Below are 16,390 nucleotides of genomic sequence, written 5' to 3'. Positions count from 1 at the left end.
TCTTAGGCTTTACCAGATGCCCAGTGATTATTTTTTCTAAATGGAGAAAGAACAAAACATTGGCAGAAGCTTAAGCAACAGCTGGTAAAAATGAAGCACCATGAACACAGAATGTGCAAAAGCCTCCAAGCTCTGGGCTTTGCGTTTACAGTCCCCAAATAAGCCCACAGCAAACTATTTTGGGGCACTTGGGAATCTTTGAAAGTTGCTAAAGATCCCAAAGGTTGCTATTAATAGAGGAGGGAATCTGGGGTTTCCCCAGCATTTTGAATCAGGGAAAGCACTGCAGCCATGACCTATCCTTTAAGGGCGGTAACTTTTGCAAATGCCCCAAACTTTGCCAATGTTTTGACCCTTGGGACAGAGTTCTCCTTTAATAACATTTGCTTAATGCTTTAATTAATTAACACTTAACCTTCTCTTTCCCTTTTCAACCCTTTTTCTCCTCCCTTCACTATATTCCCATGTAACTTAAAAAAAAATTAAAACTCACTATCAAAGCAGGCAATGCATGTGTGGCTATGCCTCACAAAATAGGTCGGATTATTGAGGGGAGCCCTGCTGACCGATGTGGCAAGCTGAAAGTAGGAGACCGGATCCTGGCAGTAAATGGATGTTCCATCACCAACAAGTCCCATTCTGACATTGTCAACCTAATCAAGGAAGCAGGAAATACGGTTACCCTCCGCATCATTCCCGGGGATGGTAAAGTATACCTCTTGTGTCTCTCTCCCTCTACTCCTCTCTCCCTCTCTCTCTGTTTCTCTCTAGCTCTGTCTCTTTCTGTATCATCAATATTCATGTAATTGAATAGTGTTGACTTAGAGGCAGCCTTATCCATCCCTAACTCAACATACCCATCATACAAACGTGAGCCACTGTTACTCAACTTTACTTCGCCCTCTTGACTTAATCCCCTAGCCCTGGGATCCTGTTGTGCTATAGAGATAAACATTTCCAAAAATCCTTAACTTTCCCCAGTTTTTTAAATTTTATTTTGATGCCCTTGTCTTTAAAATGACAGAATAGTTTGAGTATGGGTGGTGAAGCTCACCAGATATTCTACCTGGACATTATTAATGATTTTTTTAAAATAATTACTAAAATCTGAGTGTACTAGATACGGCGATATCGCAAAACCTATATGACAATGCTGAGCCAGTACTGTGTTGTTTTTTTTTAACCAGAATAAGTAAATTTATCAAAATTTTTTATTTAATGGGAGGTTATTAGCATTTGTGTCTACATAGTTTGTTCCTCATTTTTGCATATGGATTGAAAAAAAGAATAAAGTCTCTACTTTTGATACTTCGGCAGGCCTACATTAAATGACTCCTGATCTTGTTTGTTTGCTTGATTGGTTAAATTCACATCTTTGAATCTTTTATATCAGTGATGATTCTGCCCTTCAGGGAACATTTGGCATTGGCTGGCGTGGGTGCTAATGGCATCTCATGGTTAGAGACCAGGAATACTTCTAAACATCCTGCAGTACGCAGGGCAGCCTCCCCACTCCCCATCAGAAGTTATACAGCAAAACATATCAGTACTCATTTCATTATTCATATTTAATAAAAATGAAGTTGATACACTATTCTTATTAAGTATAGATCCTTCAGAGAATGAAGTTCTGAATACTGACCTCCTTCTAAGCAGACTTTGCCCTTAGGAAAAAAGAGATACTTGTCCCAGAATGTTTCAGTGTTTTGTTTTGTTTTTTTCATTCTTGCTATATATGTTATGAAATGAAATATATATTTTCTCAAGAGGAAACTGTAGTTTATGGAGATAGCTGATAAAAATTCTGTGCCATTGGTCTGTAAAATAAAATCAGGGATTTTATCTAAAATTAATTCACCAGATGAACACTTTCCTATACTAATTGTTAGAAAGAGAGCCATATTGGTTAAAATTCAAATGGTATAATCTGTGCAGGAAAAAAGTAAATCCAAAACCAAACAGTAAATATTTGAAAATTGTTGGTTCCAAGAACAGATTAGTTTCTCTATACCAAAAATACCCTATACCAAGTGTGGAGGCAAAAATAGCTGCTTGAATGATGGCCTACTTCACCCTGCCTCAGATGCATGGTTAGTAATTTACCATCTGGTCTGGAGTCCATTCTACCAATTCACCACTCTGGAAAGCTATTACAATTTAGGAAAGTGATCACAAGATGATAGAGCATAGGTTCCTAATGGAAAGGATGAAGGGAACCAGGAAAAATTGGTGACAAATGGCTGTGAGAGCCTAATTTAGTATATATATTTATATACATTTATCTACAAGCTGTGGAGAAATTTCAAACAGTTAATCCAAAAGAAATGGACACAGGAATTGACTTGCCCAGTCTAGGTTGATCAGTCAATGTGAGCATGAGAATTTCGAAAAAGGAAGGAAGGGAAGAAAGTGCTTCTTGAGGGAAGGGCTTAGAAAAAGAGTTTGAAATCAGGAAAGACATACATATGCAGAAGCCACATATACTACCATGCACATTCTTGTTGACTTCATGTTGTGCAAAGGAAAATCTTTTTGGAAAACTGGAACACCAAAATATTTAAGGCAAGATAGACTATCCAATAAGAATTATCAATAAAAGAACATTTTTTAAACTTTAATGCTTTGAAAGTATAAAATTCAGAAAGACATATCACAGGACATCTTGGTTAGAAGAAAGTAAACATTAAAGTTGGTACAGTGTAGTTGAGGGTTGATTGCTGCAGAGGATGGAATGTTTTAGAAATTCATTGCCACCATATTTCAGAAATTCGTTGCCATGATAATAAAACTCTTCATCAGTTACTTGTAGTTTTCAGAGTCCTGGTAACGGGAATCAAGTCTGGCAGAGGGTGGATTAGTGATGCTCATCATCTAAATGGGGTCAAAAATTGCCGTCTTGGAAATTAGAGTAAAGGCAGCAGAGTGAGATTTCTGGAGAGATGCTCAAGCAATCTAGGAGGATTTTGCAAAAACCAAGAAGACAGAGAATGACCATTCCAGTTTGCTGAGGAGAAAATCATGTTTGGAGTTCCCCTGATGGACTAGTGCTTAAGGATCTGATGTTGTCACTGCCGTAGCACAGGTTCAGTCCCTGGCCCGGGAACTTCTCCATGCCACATACTTGGCCAAAAAAGAGAGAGAATCATGCTGGATCCACTGCCTCTCCATCAAAGGGTATTGGACAAGGTAGACTGAAAGGTAAAAGGGAGGTGTCCTCTCCATGTTAAGGACATGATTTCCCTGCATCTCTCACTCTGGTATCTAATTGATCAAGTGGCCCAGAGACATTATGTTGGATGGTCCTCACAAGGAGACTGAAGTTATTCATCAGAATGGCTTTGAAGCTCTTAGAAATCCAGCTGGTCCAGGGTGCCGTTCTGCGAGACCTGAGGAGGTGCCTCAGGAAGATGCGCTCCTGGTGCGGCAATGCTCGGACCCCACCTGAATTCACTGCTCTTCCTAGGTCTTGCTGCTCATTTTCTTGTCATCAGTCGGCTCATATTTTCTCCTGTTTTACTTTTCTCCTTCTCCTGTGTGCCTCTCACCTTTCTTCCTCTGCCAGCCCATCCAACAAACCTTTGAAACATGACCCCCTGATTTGGCATCATTGTGTTGTTAGAAGGCCCACCTTTGCAGTTCATGGGCCTGCAGAGGACCATCTCTGCTTTTAGGCCTTTGGGACGAGGATGGGAAAGGGATAGAAAGTGATAGTGGCAGCACAGAAAGGCCCAGAGAATGAGCAGACATACTGAATCCGAACTTGAAATTTAACATGTCAAACCATTCAGGTTTCCTACCACTTGTGTAGAAATACCCCAAAATCTGGGTGGAAGTGAGATTCTCATCAGCTAGAGCAGACCCCAGCTGAGCCAGGCTAACAGGGAATCCTCAGATTGAATCACGTTCAAAGTAATGAAACTATGAGAGATAGACAGAAAGATGTTTTTTTTTTGTTTGTTTGTTTTTGTTTTTGTTTTTGTTTTTTTCTGCTCTCATGGCATGCAGAAGTTCCTGGGATTGGACCCAAGCCACAGCAGAGACAACACAGAATCCTTAACAGCTACGCCACCAGAGAACTCCAAAAATGTATTATTTAAATACATTCTTAAATTTGTACTTCACATCTGTCTGACTTAAAGTATTTGTGTGTCTAGGAGGTAGGGCTTGGCAGCACAGATATTACTCTTTCCTTGACCAAGGCGTGGAATCATTTAATTATCTTTATAGAAGGCTCTGTGGCGATAATAGCCAGCCTAGACTAGGGCAGAAAGAACAGGGTTTCCATCGTATACACTTTAAAAGTCTCCCCAGACTTTTCAAATATTTATGGGATATACATTTTCAAACACTTCCTCCAGATATTTATTACGTATGTGTTTATGCATTAAAATATTTATGAAAGGAATGATGGCCTCCTTTGTAAGCTTGCTTGGCCCTGTAATAGGGATTCTGTAAGGGAAGCTAAGGGTATTAACATGGGAGCGAGGTTAGAATGGTAATCACTTGTCACGGGGCTAAGTTGAAACCCCAGATGGAAGCTTCTGTCAGAAGTTAGTGCCCTGATTTAGCACAGCACCGTGACAGTGCCTTGAGAGCTAGGATATGCTTTTTTGGGATACACGATTGCTGTGGACAGTGTAATAATATCCATTTTCATTCCTGCGAGAGCTCAAGCAGGTGTAACCACTGTTTAACAAAGGATATAGGGCGCTTTCTGGAATTTATCACAAAAGCAGCCAATCTGTCCATCTGCCTTGGAGTTTTAAAAAGTCAGATACATTGACACCCCTTTATAAAACTGCTGCTGGGGTGTACTCTTATATTAGGCCCTTTTCTATTTTTTCTATCACATGGGGTGAATTTTGCTTTGGGATAGAGACATTTGTGATAATGGGCTTCATCTCTGTATTTTAAAAAGCTGGAGAGGATTTTAGCACATACTGTTTTGGTTAAATTCTAAGAGAAGACTTAAAAGTTTATTAAAATTGGAGTTCCTCTTGTGACTCAGCAGGTTAAGAATCCAGCTAGTATCCATGAGGACACAGGTTCAGTCCCTGGCCTCAGTGCGTTAAGGATCTGGTGCTGCCGCACCTGCGGCATAGGTTGCAACTGTGACCCAGATCTGATCCCTGGCCCCGGAACGCCATAGGCCATGAGGTGGCCAAAAAAGGGGGAAAAAAAAAAAGTATTCTGGAAATCCAGGGTAGGCTAACAATTATTTTAGTGCTCACTTGGAAGATGGCTGAAGATATCTAGAGGTTAAAACCAGGGTAGTTTGTGTTTTAATTAAGCTGTGATCCTGCTTAGTGAGGTTGGTGGTATTTATTACAGGAATGTAAAAGTACTTGCTTATTTGAAAGGAATGTACCAATTAGATATGATTTGTGCTTGATACCAGCACATAATTCTCTTGTAAACAGAATAAGACTAAAAGTTAACGTTAAGCAGGCCTTAGTTTAATTCCCAACACCTCCCCTTGCTCTCTGGATGACCTTGGACATGTTGCCTACTTTTTCTAAGCCTCGGTGTCTCCAACTATAAAAGGGGGAGAGTAATAATTGCATTTATTTCATTGAGTTGTGAGGATGAAATGCAGTCATACATATGGTAATGCACCTCACACAGTGCTTGGCACAGTGTAAACAATCAAGAAATGGTGGCTGTTCATAGATGAAGAAAAACAATGAAAGGAGAAAAATCAATGGACTCAAATATGCATTTGCATATTAAATATTAATTTTTGAAGTGCCTAAAGTTAAGCTTCAATCTAAAATGGATTTGAGTATAAATCTGCAAAAAATAGCAAAGGAATGATGGGAGGAAAATCAAAAAGAATTCTTATATGTGTATTGACTATCTGTTATACCTCATCAAACCTTGAAAATGGCAGAAATATTAAAATGGTTTGATGCAGTTCCCTAGTAGCCTAGCAGTTAAGGACTTGGCATTGTCACTGCTGTGACTCAAGTTCGATCCTCTGCCCAGGAACTTCTGCATGCCGCAGGAGCAGCCAAAAAAAAAAAAGAGAGAAAGACAAAATGGCTTGAGAATGGGATTTCAGTCTGATCTGCCTAGAAACCCTGGCTACGAAAAACACCCAAGCTGTTTAAAGAGGGACCTCCACACAATTCACTAATTATAATCACTTTAATTACAAGGAAACGTTCTTTTTGGTATCCTGATTATGATTTCCCCATGGCTTGAACAATTTAGTGATTTCCCAGAGAGCTTCCACAAAATTAATTACAATGAGCCATATGAAGTTTTTTTTTTAAAGGACCAATATACATGTTTATGAAACTTCCGGCAAATCGTATTGATGGGCTGTGCAGTCTTCTCATCCTTTGTACTGGCATAGTAGATGTACTTTATGAAATAACCACTTAGATTTAGCACCTTGGTTATGCCCATTAACTGAAGTCATAAAAACGGACTTAATACTATGCTCTTGATACTGTGAGGAATACATGCCACCAATAAGAAATATGCTAATCATTTTTTTGAGCAGTTTTTATGTGCCAGACACAAGCCCAAACACTCTCCTCCCAGGTCATCTTTTCACCAGTTTTCTTAGGTCTCTCCATAATCCTCCATGGGCAAATGTAGAAACTGAGGCATAGAAAGTTTAAGTAACTTTGCATCAGGTCCTGTCAGTAAATTGCAGACTTTGGGTTGCAGAGCAGATAATGTGACTCTTGCCTCTGACCTTGTAACCACTATGCCCAAGAGGCTTGAGAAGCACCACCTCCCCACCTTGGAGCCTCGAAAAGTGTATTGGCACAATTGAGGCTCTGCAGAGTCCACAGGAAACACAAGACACAAACATCCAGATACATTTCTCTCTCTTTTACTCACAATTTCTCACTCTTATTTGACCTCAGATTCCTGTACCCTCAGAATCTGGAGCAGCAGATTTTTTTTGAGAATCATTGTCCTAAAGAATGAATGGGATTCACATTTCAGTTTATATGACCTTGTTACATTTTCTTGGAAATCTTGTGCCTTCATTATCAAAATCATATAGCTTTAGGGCTGGAATAGAAACTTAAAAATCCTATTTCAACTTTTTTATTTTACAGAGAGTTTAAATAACTTAGACACATTCCCGCAGTAATAAATACAAAGTAGAGGAGTTCCTGCTGTGGCACAGTGGGTTAAGAATCCAAGTGCAGTGGCTTGGGTCACCGAGGAGGTGCAGGTTCAGTCCCCAGCCTAGCACAGTAGGTTATATAAAGGATCCACCATTGCTGCATCTGTGGGATAGGTTGAAGCTGCGGCTCAGATTCAGTCCCTGACCTGGACACTTCCATATGCCATGGATGCCATAAAATTAAAATATATATAGGGAGTTTTCGTTGTGGCTCAGTGGAAATGAATCCATCTAGAATCCATGAGGATGCAGGTCCAATCCCTGGCCTTTCTCAGTGGGTTGGGGATCCATCGTTGTTGTGAGCTGTGGTGTAGGTTGCACATGCAGCTCAGATCCTGCATTGCAGTGGCTGGGACGTAGGGCAGTAGCTACAGCTCCAATTCAACCCCTAGCCTGGGAACTTCCATATGCCACAAGTGCGGCCCTAAAAAAGCAAAATAAATAAATAAGTAAATATTTAAAAAATAGGGAGTTCCCATCGTGGCGCAGTGGTTAACGAATCCGACTAGGAACCATGAGGTTGCGGGTTCGGTCCCTGCCCTTGCTCAGTGGGTTAACGATCCGGCGTTGCCGTGAGCTGTGGTGTAGGTTGCAGACGCGGCTCGGATCCAGCGTTGCTGTGGCTCTGGCGTAGGCCAGTGGCTACAGCTCTGATTGGACCCCTAGCCTGGGAACCTCCATATGCCATGGGAGCGGCCCAAAGAAATAGCAAAAAAAAAAAAAAATAAAAAATAAAAAATACATATATATAAAGTAGAGGTAGTAACAAGGGCCACAACTATAGTGTGTGTTGAGTGCTTACTATATCTCAGGTATGGCACTGAACATTTCATATACTTTTATCTAAGAAAAAGGAATTATTGTCATCATCCTCTTCTACCAGGTGAGGAAAATAAGGCATACAGATAGTGAGTCAGGGCAAAGGGGTTTGAACCTGGGTCTGAATCTCCAGCTCACGCTTTTAACAACATGTAATGAAAATAAAATAACAGGAAGCCAGACCCAAGACGAGTAATATCATTAGGAAGGTAAAATGGAAGATAGAGCACAAACAATTGGGATTAGTGAGATGTCTTGTCACAAAGCCTGCAGTGGAGAGAGATGTGTTCCAGGTATCCTAGTTGGGGATACCTCACAGGTTTCTCCCTTAGAAATGTTAGACGTGATGGGTAGATACATGTATCCCACAAACATTAGAGTGCCTACTCAAACCACAGGACTGCTAGAAACTTCTAGACTTCATGGCACGCTATGAAATACATGGGCAGATATAGGCTAATCTTAGAAGTTCACCACCCCAGTTATAGCTGCAGCCTATGCCACAGCTTGTGGGCAACACCACTGAGTGATCAAACCTGCATCCTCACAGAGATGACATAGGTTCCTTAACCCCCCAAGCCACAGGGAAACTCCTTGCATTTTTTTATTAGAAAATTTGTGTCAAGTTCCAATCAACCTAAAAATGAATATTAATAGTGTAACTTGCTCATGGTTGCTTATTATCTGCCTTGATCTTACTGCAGAAATAATTCATAAAAGAACATACAGCCATTACTATATGAATGATTTGTTTTCATATATGCATGCTGGTTTGCAGTCTGTAAGCATGTTCATGAGTGTTTTCGGATTCTGGGTCTCTAAACTCCTGGCGATTAATGAAGTTGCTTGTGAATGTGTTTAGTGGAGAAGAAAGTCAATTTACATAAGAATCGAGTCATATTCATTACATTAGGATGGCATTCTGATTTATACAACTTAGATTTACAAACTCTGGCTCTAAATAATGCAAGTTTTAAAATGAACTTTTTTAGGCAAGATCTCTCAAGAATTCTACATTTTCAGCTAAAAGCTCTGGGAAAGAATATAGATGTTACGTGTGTATATATTTAATGAGATGTTAGTACACCTTTTATTTTAATATTTACATGCAAAAATCAAGCCAACTCACTAAAGACCAGTGTTAAACTGCAGGACACATTCTCGGAGACATTTATTATCAGCCTCTGAAATTCTGGGAAATAATTCTGGTGCGATGCCTGCCATGTTTTGATGGGACTGCCCTTTTTAAGTGATGGTGGGAGGAGTGAGAGGCACTTCCCTCAGCTTGCATTTTAGGGTACTGTTTTCTTGGGCAGTCTCTTTATTTCATTTGGGGAGATGGCTGGTTGTGGGGAGGGTCATGGGGTGTACCATGGCTCACATTATAGAAGCTCTTAGAAGGGTCCATTAAACTCTTGTTTAGAAATTCATGTTAGAACTGTTTGAAGTGCTGACGGAGGAGCAGATGTCATTCAGATGTGGGGCTTCTGTCCTGGTTTGATGATGTCCTCTCTGGGGCTCCCAGTTCATCATGCTCTGTCTCACCCTGCAGAGTCTTCGAATGCCACTTTGCTGACCAACGCAGAGAAGATTGCCACCATCACTACCACACACACCCCTTCTCAGCAGGGGGCTCAGGAGACCAGGTCAGACATGGCTTTGGCTACTTGTGTTACTTTCAAGGGAACAGAGTCAGCCCTGGTGTGACTCTACTCTGCCTTCATTCTTTCTCAGTCTCCCCCGAGGTTGCTCTGATATTTTTTTCTCTTGCTTTGGCAGGAATATCACCAAACCAAAGCCGGAATCTCAGTTTGAGTTCAAAGCACCCCAAGCCACACAGGTGAGAGCCATTTCTCTTTTCCCTTGTTGGCTTTGTGCTTTTCTTTCCAACTTTCTGAAGTTATTTTTACCAGGTATCTTTCGTAAGGCACCGCAATTAAAATAAATAACCTTGTGTGAGGAGAATGTACTAAATAGGGCCTCACATGTGGTTGTCAAGGAAATGACATTTTATTTTACTACCTTGGAAAAAAATATTCCTAGACATCCTTTTCTGGGGGAAAACCAAACAAAATAAAAAGCTCTAATTATCTCAAGGATTGGTGATCAGAGAAAGCACAAAGTGGCTGATAACTCCTCACAGTATTCATAGAGGCATTTATGTCAAGAAAATGTCTTTTTGTGAAGGTGTTTCTCAGACTTGTGAATTTCAAGGGAGACCCATAAAGCAAGCTACCTGTCCCGCAAGGGGGAAATGGGGCGGGGGGGGGGGGGGCAGGTAAGTGATAACAGGTGAAACAAATTTGGGAAACATTGGTTGATACAGAGTTAAATATGTTCCTTTTTCATGGGCTTTCTCAGAGCCTCCCCTAATCCGTTCCTGATGCTCCTCCACTCACATGGGAACCACTCTCCAGATGTGTGGAGGTTGTTGATGGTTTCTTAAGGATGAGATTTTTTTTTTTTTTTAGCCACTGGGTAGGGAGGCTGAACACCCAGCAGTGTGCAGGATGGTATCATGTAGTGAAGGATTTTCTGCTACAAATGCCAGTCACAGCCTCGCTGGTTTCATTTTCATACATGCATGTCAGTGTGCCATCTGTATGCACATTCATGAATATTTTTTTCACATCCTGGATCTCTGAATTCCTAAGGTTAATGAATATTAATAAACCATCAGGAACCACCAGGAAGGGGATAAGACTGTGCCTTTTTGTCACATGAGCATAGTGAAGAATGTTTGGGAAGAGAGAGAGTGAGAAAAATGGGTATGGGTTTCAGTTCTCCCAGAATGACTTGACTGAATTTCTTTGAATAGGAGCAAGATTTTTACACTGTGGAACTGGAAAGAGGAGCCAAGGGATTTGGCTTTAGCCTGCGAGGGGGCCGAGAGTATAACATGGACCTCTATGTTCTGCGCTTAGCAGAGGATGGTCCTGCAGAAAGGTGTGGAAAGATGAGGGTAAGTAGGGAGAGGCATCTGGAGTGGATGTAAATAAGTCATCTGCAGTGACTTCTTGACATCTTATTTTTGGAATCCACATGTTTGTGAGAAGGACAGTTTTCTACAGCTTTCAGGACACTCTAAATGCAGAAACCCTGGCGTAAATCTTTCCCTCAAGTGCAGCCGTAGCTGCCTAAGTTAGGTGAGCTCTTCCAACTCTGGGATTGAATGAGGAATTAAAATCACTTATAGGAGAAGTTCCCGTTGTGGCTTAGCGGTAACAAACCCAACTAGTATCCATGAGAATCCAGGTGTCAATTCTTGGCCTCGCTTAGTGGGTTAATGATCCCTCGATGCGGAGAGCTGTGGTGTAGGTCACAGACACGGCTGGCTTGAATCCCATGTTGCTGTGGCTGTGGTGTAGGCTGGCAGCTGCAGCTCTGATTCAGCCCCTAGCAAAGGAACTTCCATATGCCACAGGTTCTGCCCTAAAAAAGCAAAATAAATAAATAAAATAAAATCACTTATAGAGAGTTCCCTCTGTGGCACAACAGAGATCAGCAGCATCTTGGAAGCACTGGAAGACAATGGGACTCCAGTTAGATCCCTGGCCCAGCCCAGTGGGTTAAGGATCTGGCATTGCTGCACCTGTTGCTTAGATCTGATCCCCGGCATCGGGAACATGATATGCTATGGAGCAGATCAAAAATGAGGGGAAAAAATCACATACAGAAGTTCCTTGGTGGATTAAGGATCCAGAGCTGTCACTGCTATGATTACTGTGGCTCTGGTTACCGCTGTGGCTCTGGTTACTGCTGTGGCTCAGGTTCCATCCATGGCCTGGGAACTTCTGTATGATGCAGGCATGCACAAATAAAATTAAAAAAAAGTGTGAACTTATTAAAGTGGATATTTTCTGAATCCCATCTCCATAGTTCTTCTACTGAATCTCATGGAGGCAGGCATATGACTTCCTAGGAATTCCTAAGTATAGCAGCATGCTTAGAGAGCAGGAAGCCATGTAGTTCTATAGGTTCTGGGTTGTGAGCTCCATTCAGGCTCTGGCTAGTCACCACAGCCCTCCCTTGTCCTCAGGAGGTAGTTAATTCTGCCTCAGCAAAGGGCCAAGGACTCTATGCCATGAATATTCAGAGTCATTTGGGAGTAGTCAAAGCTGCATTTTTGTGGGGGGGTTGTTTTGTTTTGGTTTTGGTTTTTTTAGGGCCACACCCACAGCATATGGAAGTTCCCAGGCTAGGGGTCCATTCGAGCTATAGCTGCCAGCCATAGCCATAGCAACACAGGATCCAAGCCTCGTCTGTGACCTATACCACAGCTCATGGCAATGCCAGATCCTTAACCCACTGAGTGAGGCCAGGGATTGAACCCGAGTCCTCATGGATACTGGTCAGGTTCATTACTGCTGAGCCACAATGGTTAACTCCTGCAAATTTTAAATGCACACATGGTCAAAGTCCACCCCCTTTTGCATAGATATCTATTTTCTCTTGCCATGTATGAATATGTTGCTCTTCTGGGCAGATCAGATGATTGAAAAAAGAATTATCATTTGCTCATAGGGGATGTAGATTGAGACATACACCTAGGAGCAATTTACAAGGAATTAAAAGAAATCAAGAGTCAGGTCAGGAAAAGAAAAATGTGAATAAAATTAGTCCTAAGCAGAAAGAGGGAAGTGACCAGAGGTGGAAAACTTAATACTTGTAACTTAAGCAGAACCTTGAATTTTAAGTTTCTTTAGACAGAATTTTGTTTTGTTTTGCCACACCTGGAGCATATGGAAGTTCCCGAGCCAGAGGTCAAACCTGCACCACAGCAGCAAGCCAAACTACTGCAGTGACAATGCTGCTGGATCCTTAACCCATCGCACCACACAGGAACTTACCAGTCTGAATTTTTTAAGGAGTTTTTTTGTTAAATTAAGAAAGTAGACCATGAATGTAATTTTAAATTAGAAAAAAAAAAAAAACGGACATAGTAAAAATATAGTTTCCAGTGTCCTACTATATACCAGTTTCTTGTATATCTTTCCTCTATGCATACACATGCACAGATGGCTCATATACAGTGGTATATATTCCTTTTGTTTAAATTTCAGACACATGGGATATGCTTTACCATGGCTTTACTTACTTAAAAATTTTCTGATTGAAAGAAATACTACTGTCCTGCTGTATAGCACAGGGAACTGTATCCAATCATTTGTGATATTTCATGATGAAAGATAATATGAGAAAAAGAATGTATATATGTATTACTGGATCACTTTTCTGTATAGTAGAAATTGGTTGATCATTGTAAATCAACTATACTTTAATAAAAAATTGTTAAAAAGAAATACCACTATCATGATATTTTGTGTAATATTGTATAGTTCAGAAGACATATTGACATGTATTATTCAATTGGCCCTCCTCAGCTTGGTAGGCATGAGTTGTTATGCTCCTCTTATACAGATGAAGTGAACTCCAAAAAGTTAGAGGATTTGGCCATGGTCACTGAGCTCACAAGCGATAGGACACAAATTCAGTGCTGTAAACTCCAAAGCCAGTCTTTTCCTCTTCTACCTTCTAGAATATGTGCCCCATGAGAGCAAGGATCTTGCCTGTCTTGTTCATCCCTTTATCTCCAGTGCCTAGAATAGCAGCCTTCTCATAGTAAATGCTGCAACCAATGTATCAACCAGGAGTGTGGTTTCATCTGAAGGCTCAGTTGGGGAAGGTTCTGCCTCTAAAGCTCACTCACAAGGTTGTTGGTTGGCAGGATTAGTGCATCTTGGGCTGTTGGCCCAAGCCCTCCTGTAGTTCCTTATCATAGGAAAATCATAGCCCTCTCTCTAAGGCAGCTCACAGCGTGCATCAGAATGAACAAATGAGAGAACAAAAAAAGGCAAGTAAGACAGGAGCCAAATTTATTTTGTAACTCTCTCTTTGAATTGACCTCTTGTACAGGATGTGGATTCAAGGAGGCAGGGGTTACTGGAAAACATCCTAGAAGCTGTCTTACCACATCCTCCTTCCTCTAGCAGTTCATATTCCCCTTTGTTGTACTTACCCCTTAGCACTTACACTGACTAGCATACATACATTTTTATAGTTTCCTTGTTATCTTTCCCCCATTAGAATATGATCCCCATGAGGACAGGGATTTGGGGTCTTTTTTCCATTGTTCTATCCTAAGTAGTAGAAGATATTTCTGGAACATGTTCAATAAATACAAAGTGAATCAATAAGTGAAAGAGTTTAAAATCATAAAGCACCTCAGTCACTGGTGCAGCCTTTCTGTGATCTTCTCACTTGGCTTTCTCTTGCTCTGGCAGGTTGGTGATGAAATTTTAGAGATCAATGGAGAGACCACCAAAAACATGAAGCATTCTCGGGCTATAGAACTGATTAAGAATGGTGGCCGCAGGGTGCGTCTGTTTCTGAAGCGGGGAGACGGCTCGGTCCCAGAATATGGTGGGTCAAACTATGAAAACATTCCTTCCTTCCCTGGCATGACTCCATGAATTTGTCTCCAGAACTGCCGCAGGAAAGCCCTTTTGTTTCCCCTATTCACCAGTGTCTTACCAGCCTCTCGCACCATGTGGTTATTTGCCTCGCTTGTTCTGAAATCTCTACACATTTCATCCTTTTGCTTGCTTACGTGGACTGGGGCATGGCCTAAGACAAGATCTTTATAGCCCCCTTTCTGATAATCAGAGAGAACATTTTGTCTAGTCCGACCAAGAGCGAAGGAATGTTTGTTTGAACTGTGCCAAACCGTTTCTCAGATCCACTTGTTAGCACAAAATGACTATACTCCTTTTAAGAAGCAGGAAAGCAGGTTTCCTGAGTGATATGTCGAGGCACAATTCTTTTTTTTTTTTCTCCTCTTTTTTTTTTTGGTTACTTGAAGTCTTTAAGAGGCATGAAATTGGGAGATGACTTGGGGGCCTTGCTCACCTCCTTGATGCTCTGTATACAACACTTCTGCATCCCTCTCCACTGGCCCCTACCCCAAATCAGACCACCTGAGCCCACTACTACAAAACAAACAAAACTCTTGATACATTAGCCATATGTTTTTAAATGATAAAGGATGAAATAGATTCCCAGTGCACATCATGAGGGAAACATACCTTTACTATACCTTTCCTGTGAGGAAAGCCAGCTTATACATAGAGTTCCTTTGTCATATCTGTAGCCGTGATTTGACTCAACAGCAGTGATCTTTACGTAACTTAGTGTTCTGATGGCAAAATATTGTATATTGTAATAATTCTGTCCTATTTATTTGAGATTCTTGTTTAAAATTAAAAAAAAAAAAAAAAAAAAGCTATGCCCTAGATGTAGGGCTTTTCTTCCCAACCAAAGGTCTACAAAAGTTTCTATAGAAACTGTGATTGAATGGTCCCCATATATGTTGGTCCCCTTTATTAGGGATTTATCTGTTAATCACCCTCTTCTCTGAAAGTCGTTCTGCACAATTCCCCCTTGCATTTTTGGACTTAATGAGATCCTTAATTCAGATGCAGCTCAAGGAGAAGGATCACTCCTTTGAAGGCCATCCTTCCCAGGTGTTGGACATCCCTCCAGGTGCAAAATATCAGAGGTCCCAGGTGGGGGAGAGGTGGGATCAGATGAAGCCCCTTTAGACATGGCCACCCCCAGGGGAGGTATTTTGACCACTTTAAGATGCCACAGCTGTGCACTGTACTAAACCTTGACCATAGGTGTATCGATGCCACTTGAAACTGTAACATTGTCTCCCTTTTCTGTCTTCCCTATGCTTCTGTTGGATGTGATATTTCATTTGAGAGTCATCGTCAGTAACCTGTGTACCTTCTCAAAACCTATGTCTGTTGCACTGAGGATGAAAATCCAACACTAACCAACGTTCTTTGGGCTAAAAATAAAGATCGTTTCAATACACCGTTTGCTATGAAGGGTTGAACGTGCCAGGGCTGTGCTGCTTGTACTGTCTCCATGTGTCATCGGGACTAAATCTCTCTATTATCTATTGAGTAGAGTCACAAATGGGTTATAATATGTTAAGTTCCAATATTTTTCTGACTTGATTGGAACCTGCTTCTCTGTGAGGCTATTTTTGTAATGAGTTTTTTGTACTTAATTTAACTGCCGCGGTCTTTGGGGTGGGGGGGGTGTTGGGAGGGAGGGAACTATGTTCTTTGGTTGTTTATTGTTAATGCTCTCTTATGCCAGCTTGTCATTGTTCCAGTTGTTTGAAAAAAAAGAAAAGAAAAGAAAAGAAAGAAAGAAAAAGAAAAAAGGGTGCATTCATTGTCTGGGTTCTTAAGTCACCTTATCTGGCTGTCTGAATGCGTCACTGTTCTGATTTTGGTCTCTGCAGCCTTATTTGAGTGTTGCCTTAGACTGTCTGACTGGACAAATAAACTCTCTTTGCCCTATGTTAACCAATGCAGATTTTTTTTTTTCTTTCCTCTTTGTTATAGG

General features: G+C 41.1%; 1 protein-coding gene across 14 annotated transcripts in view; it reads left to right on the top strand.

The window, feature by feature from the left end:
* MAGI1 (membrane associated guanylate kinase, WW and PDZ domain containing 1) overlaps positions 1-16,390 on the top strand; it is a 676,654-nt gene that overhangs the window by 654,632 nt on the left and 5,632 nt on the right. For 5 of the 14 annotated variants that reach the window (XM_047778759.1, XM_047778711.1, XM_047778792.1 and 2 more), the window contains 5 exons: positions 502-705; positions 9,522-9,615; positions 9,749-9,809; positions 10,788-10,931; positions 14,254-14,392. In XM_047778759.1, coding sequence (XP_047634715.1) covers positions 502-705; positions 9,522-9,615; positions 9,749-9,809; positions 10,788-10,931; positions 14,254-14,392 — 642 coding nt within the window. Of the gene's footprint in view, positions 1-501; positions 706-9,521; positions 9,616-9,748; positions 9,810-10,787; positions 10,932-14,253; positions 16,185-16,390 lie in introns of those variants that run through there. The other 9 variants (XM_047778731.1, XM_047778819.1, XM_047778721.1 and 6 more) reach the window with 4 other exon arrangements.

The sequence above is a fragment of the Phacochoerus africanus genome, chromosome 1 (genome assembly GCF_016906955.1).
Source record: "Phacochoerus africanus isolate WHEZ1 chromosome 1, ROS_Pafr_v1, whole genome shotgun sequence".
Lineage (NCBI taxonomy): Eukaryota > Metazoa > Chordata > Mammalia > Artiodactyla > Suidae > Phacochoerus > Phacochoerus africanus.
This window is presented reverse-complemented; position numbering and strand designations above follow the sequence as displayed.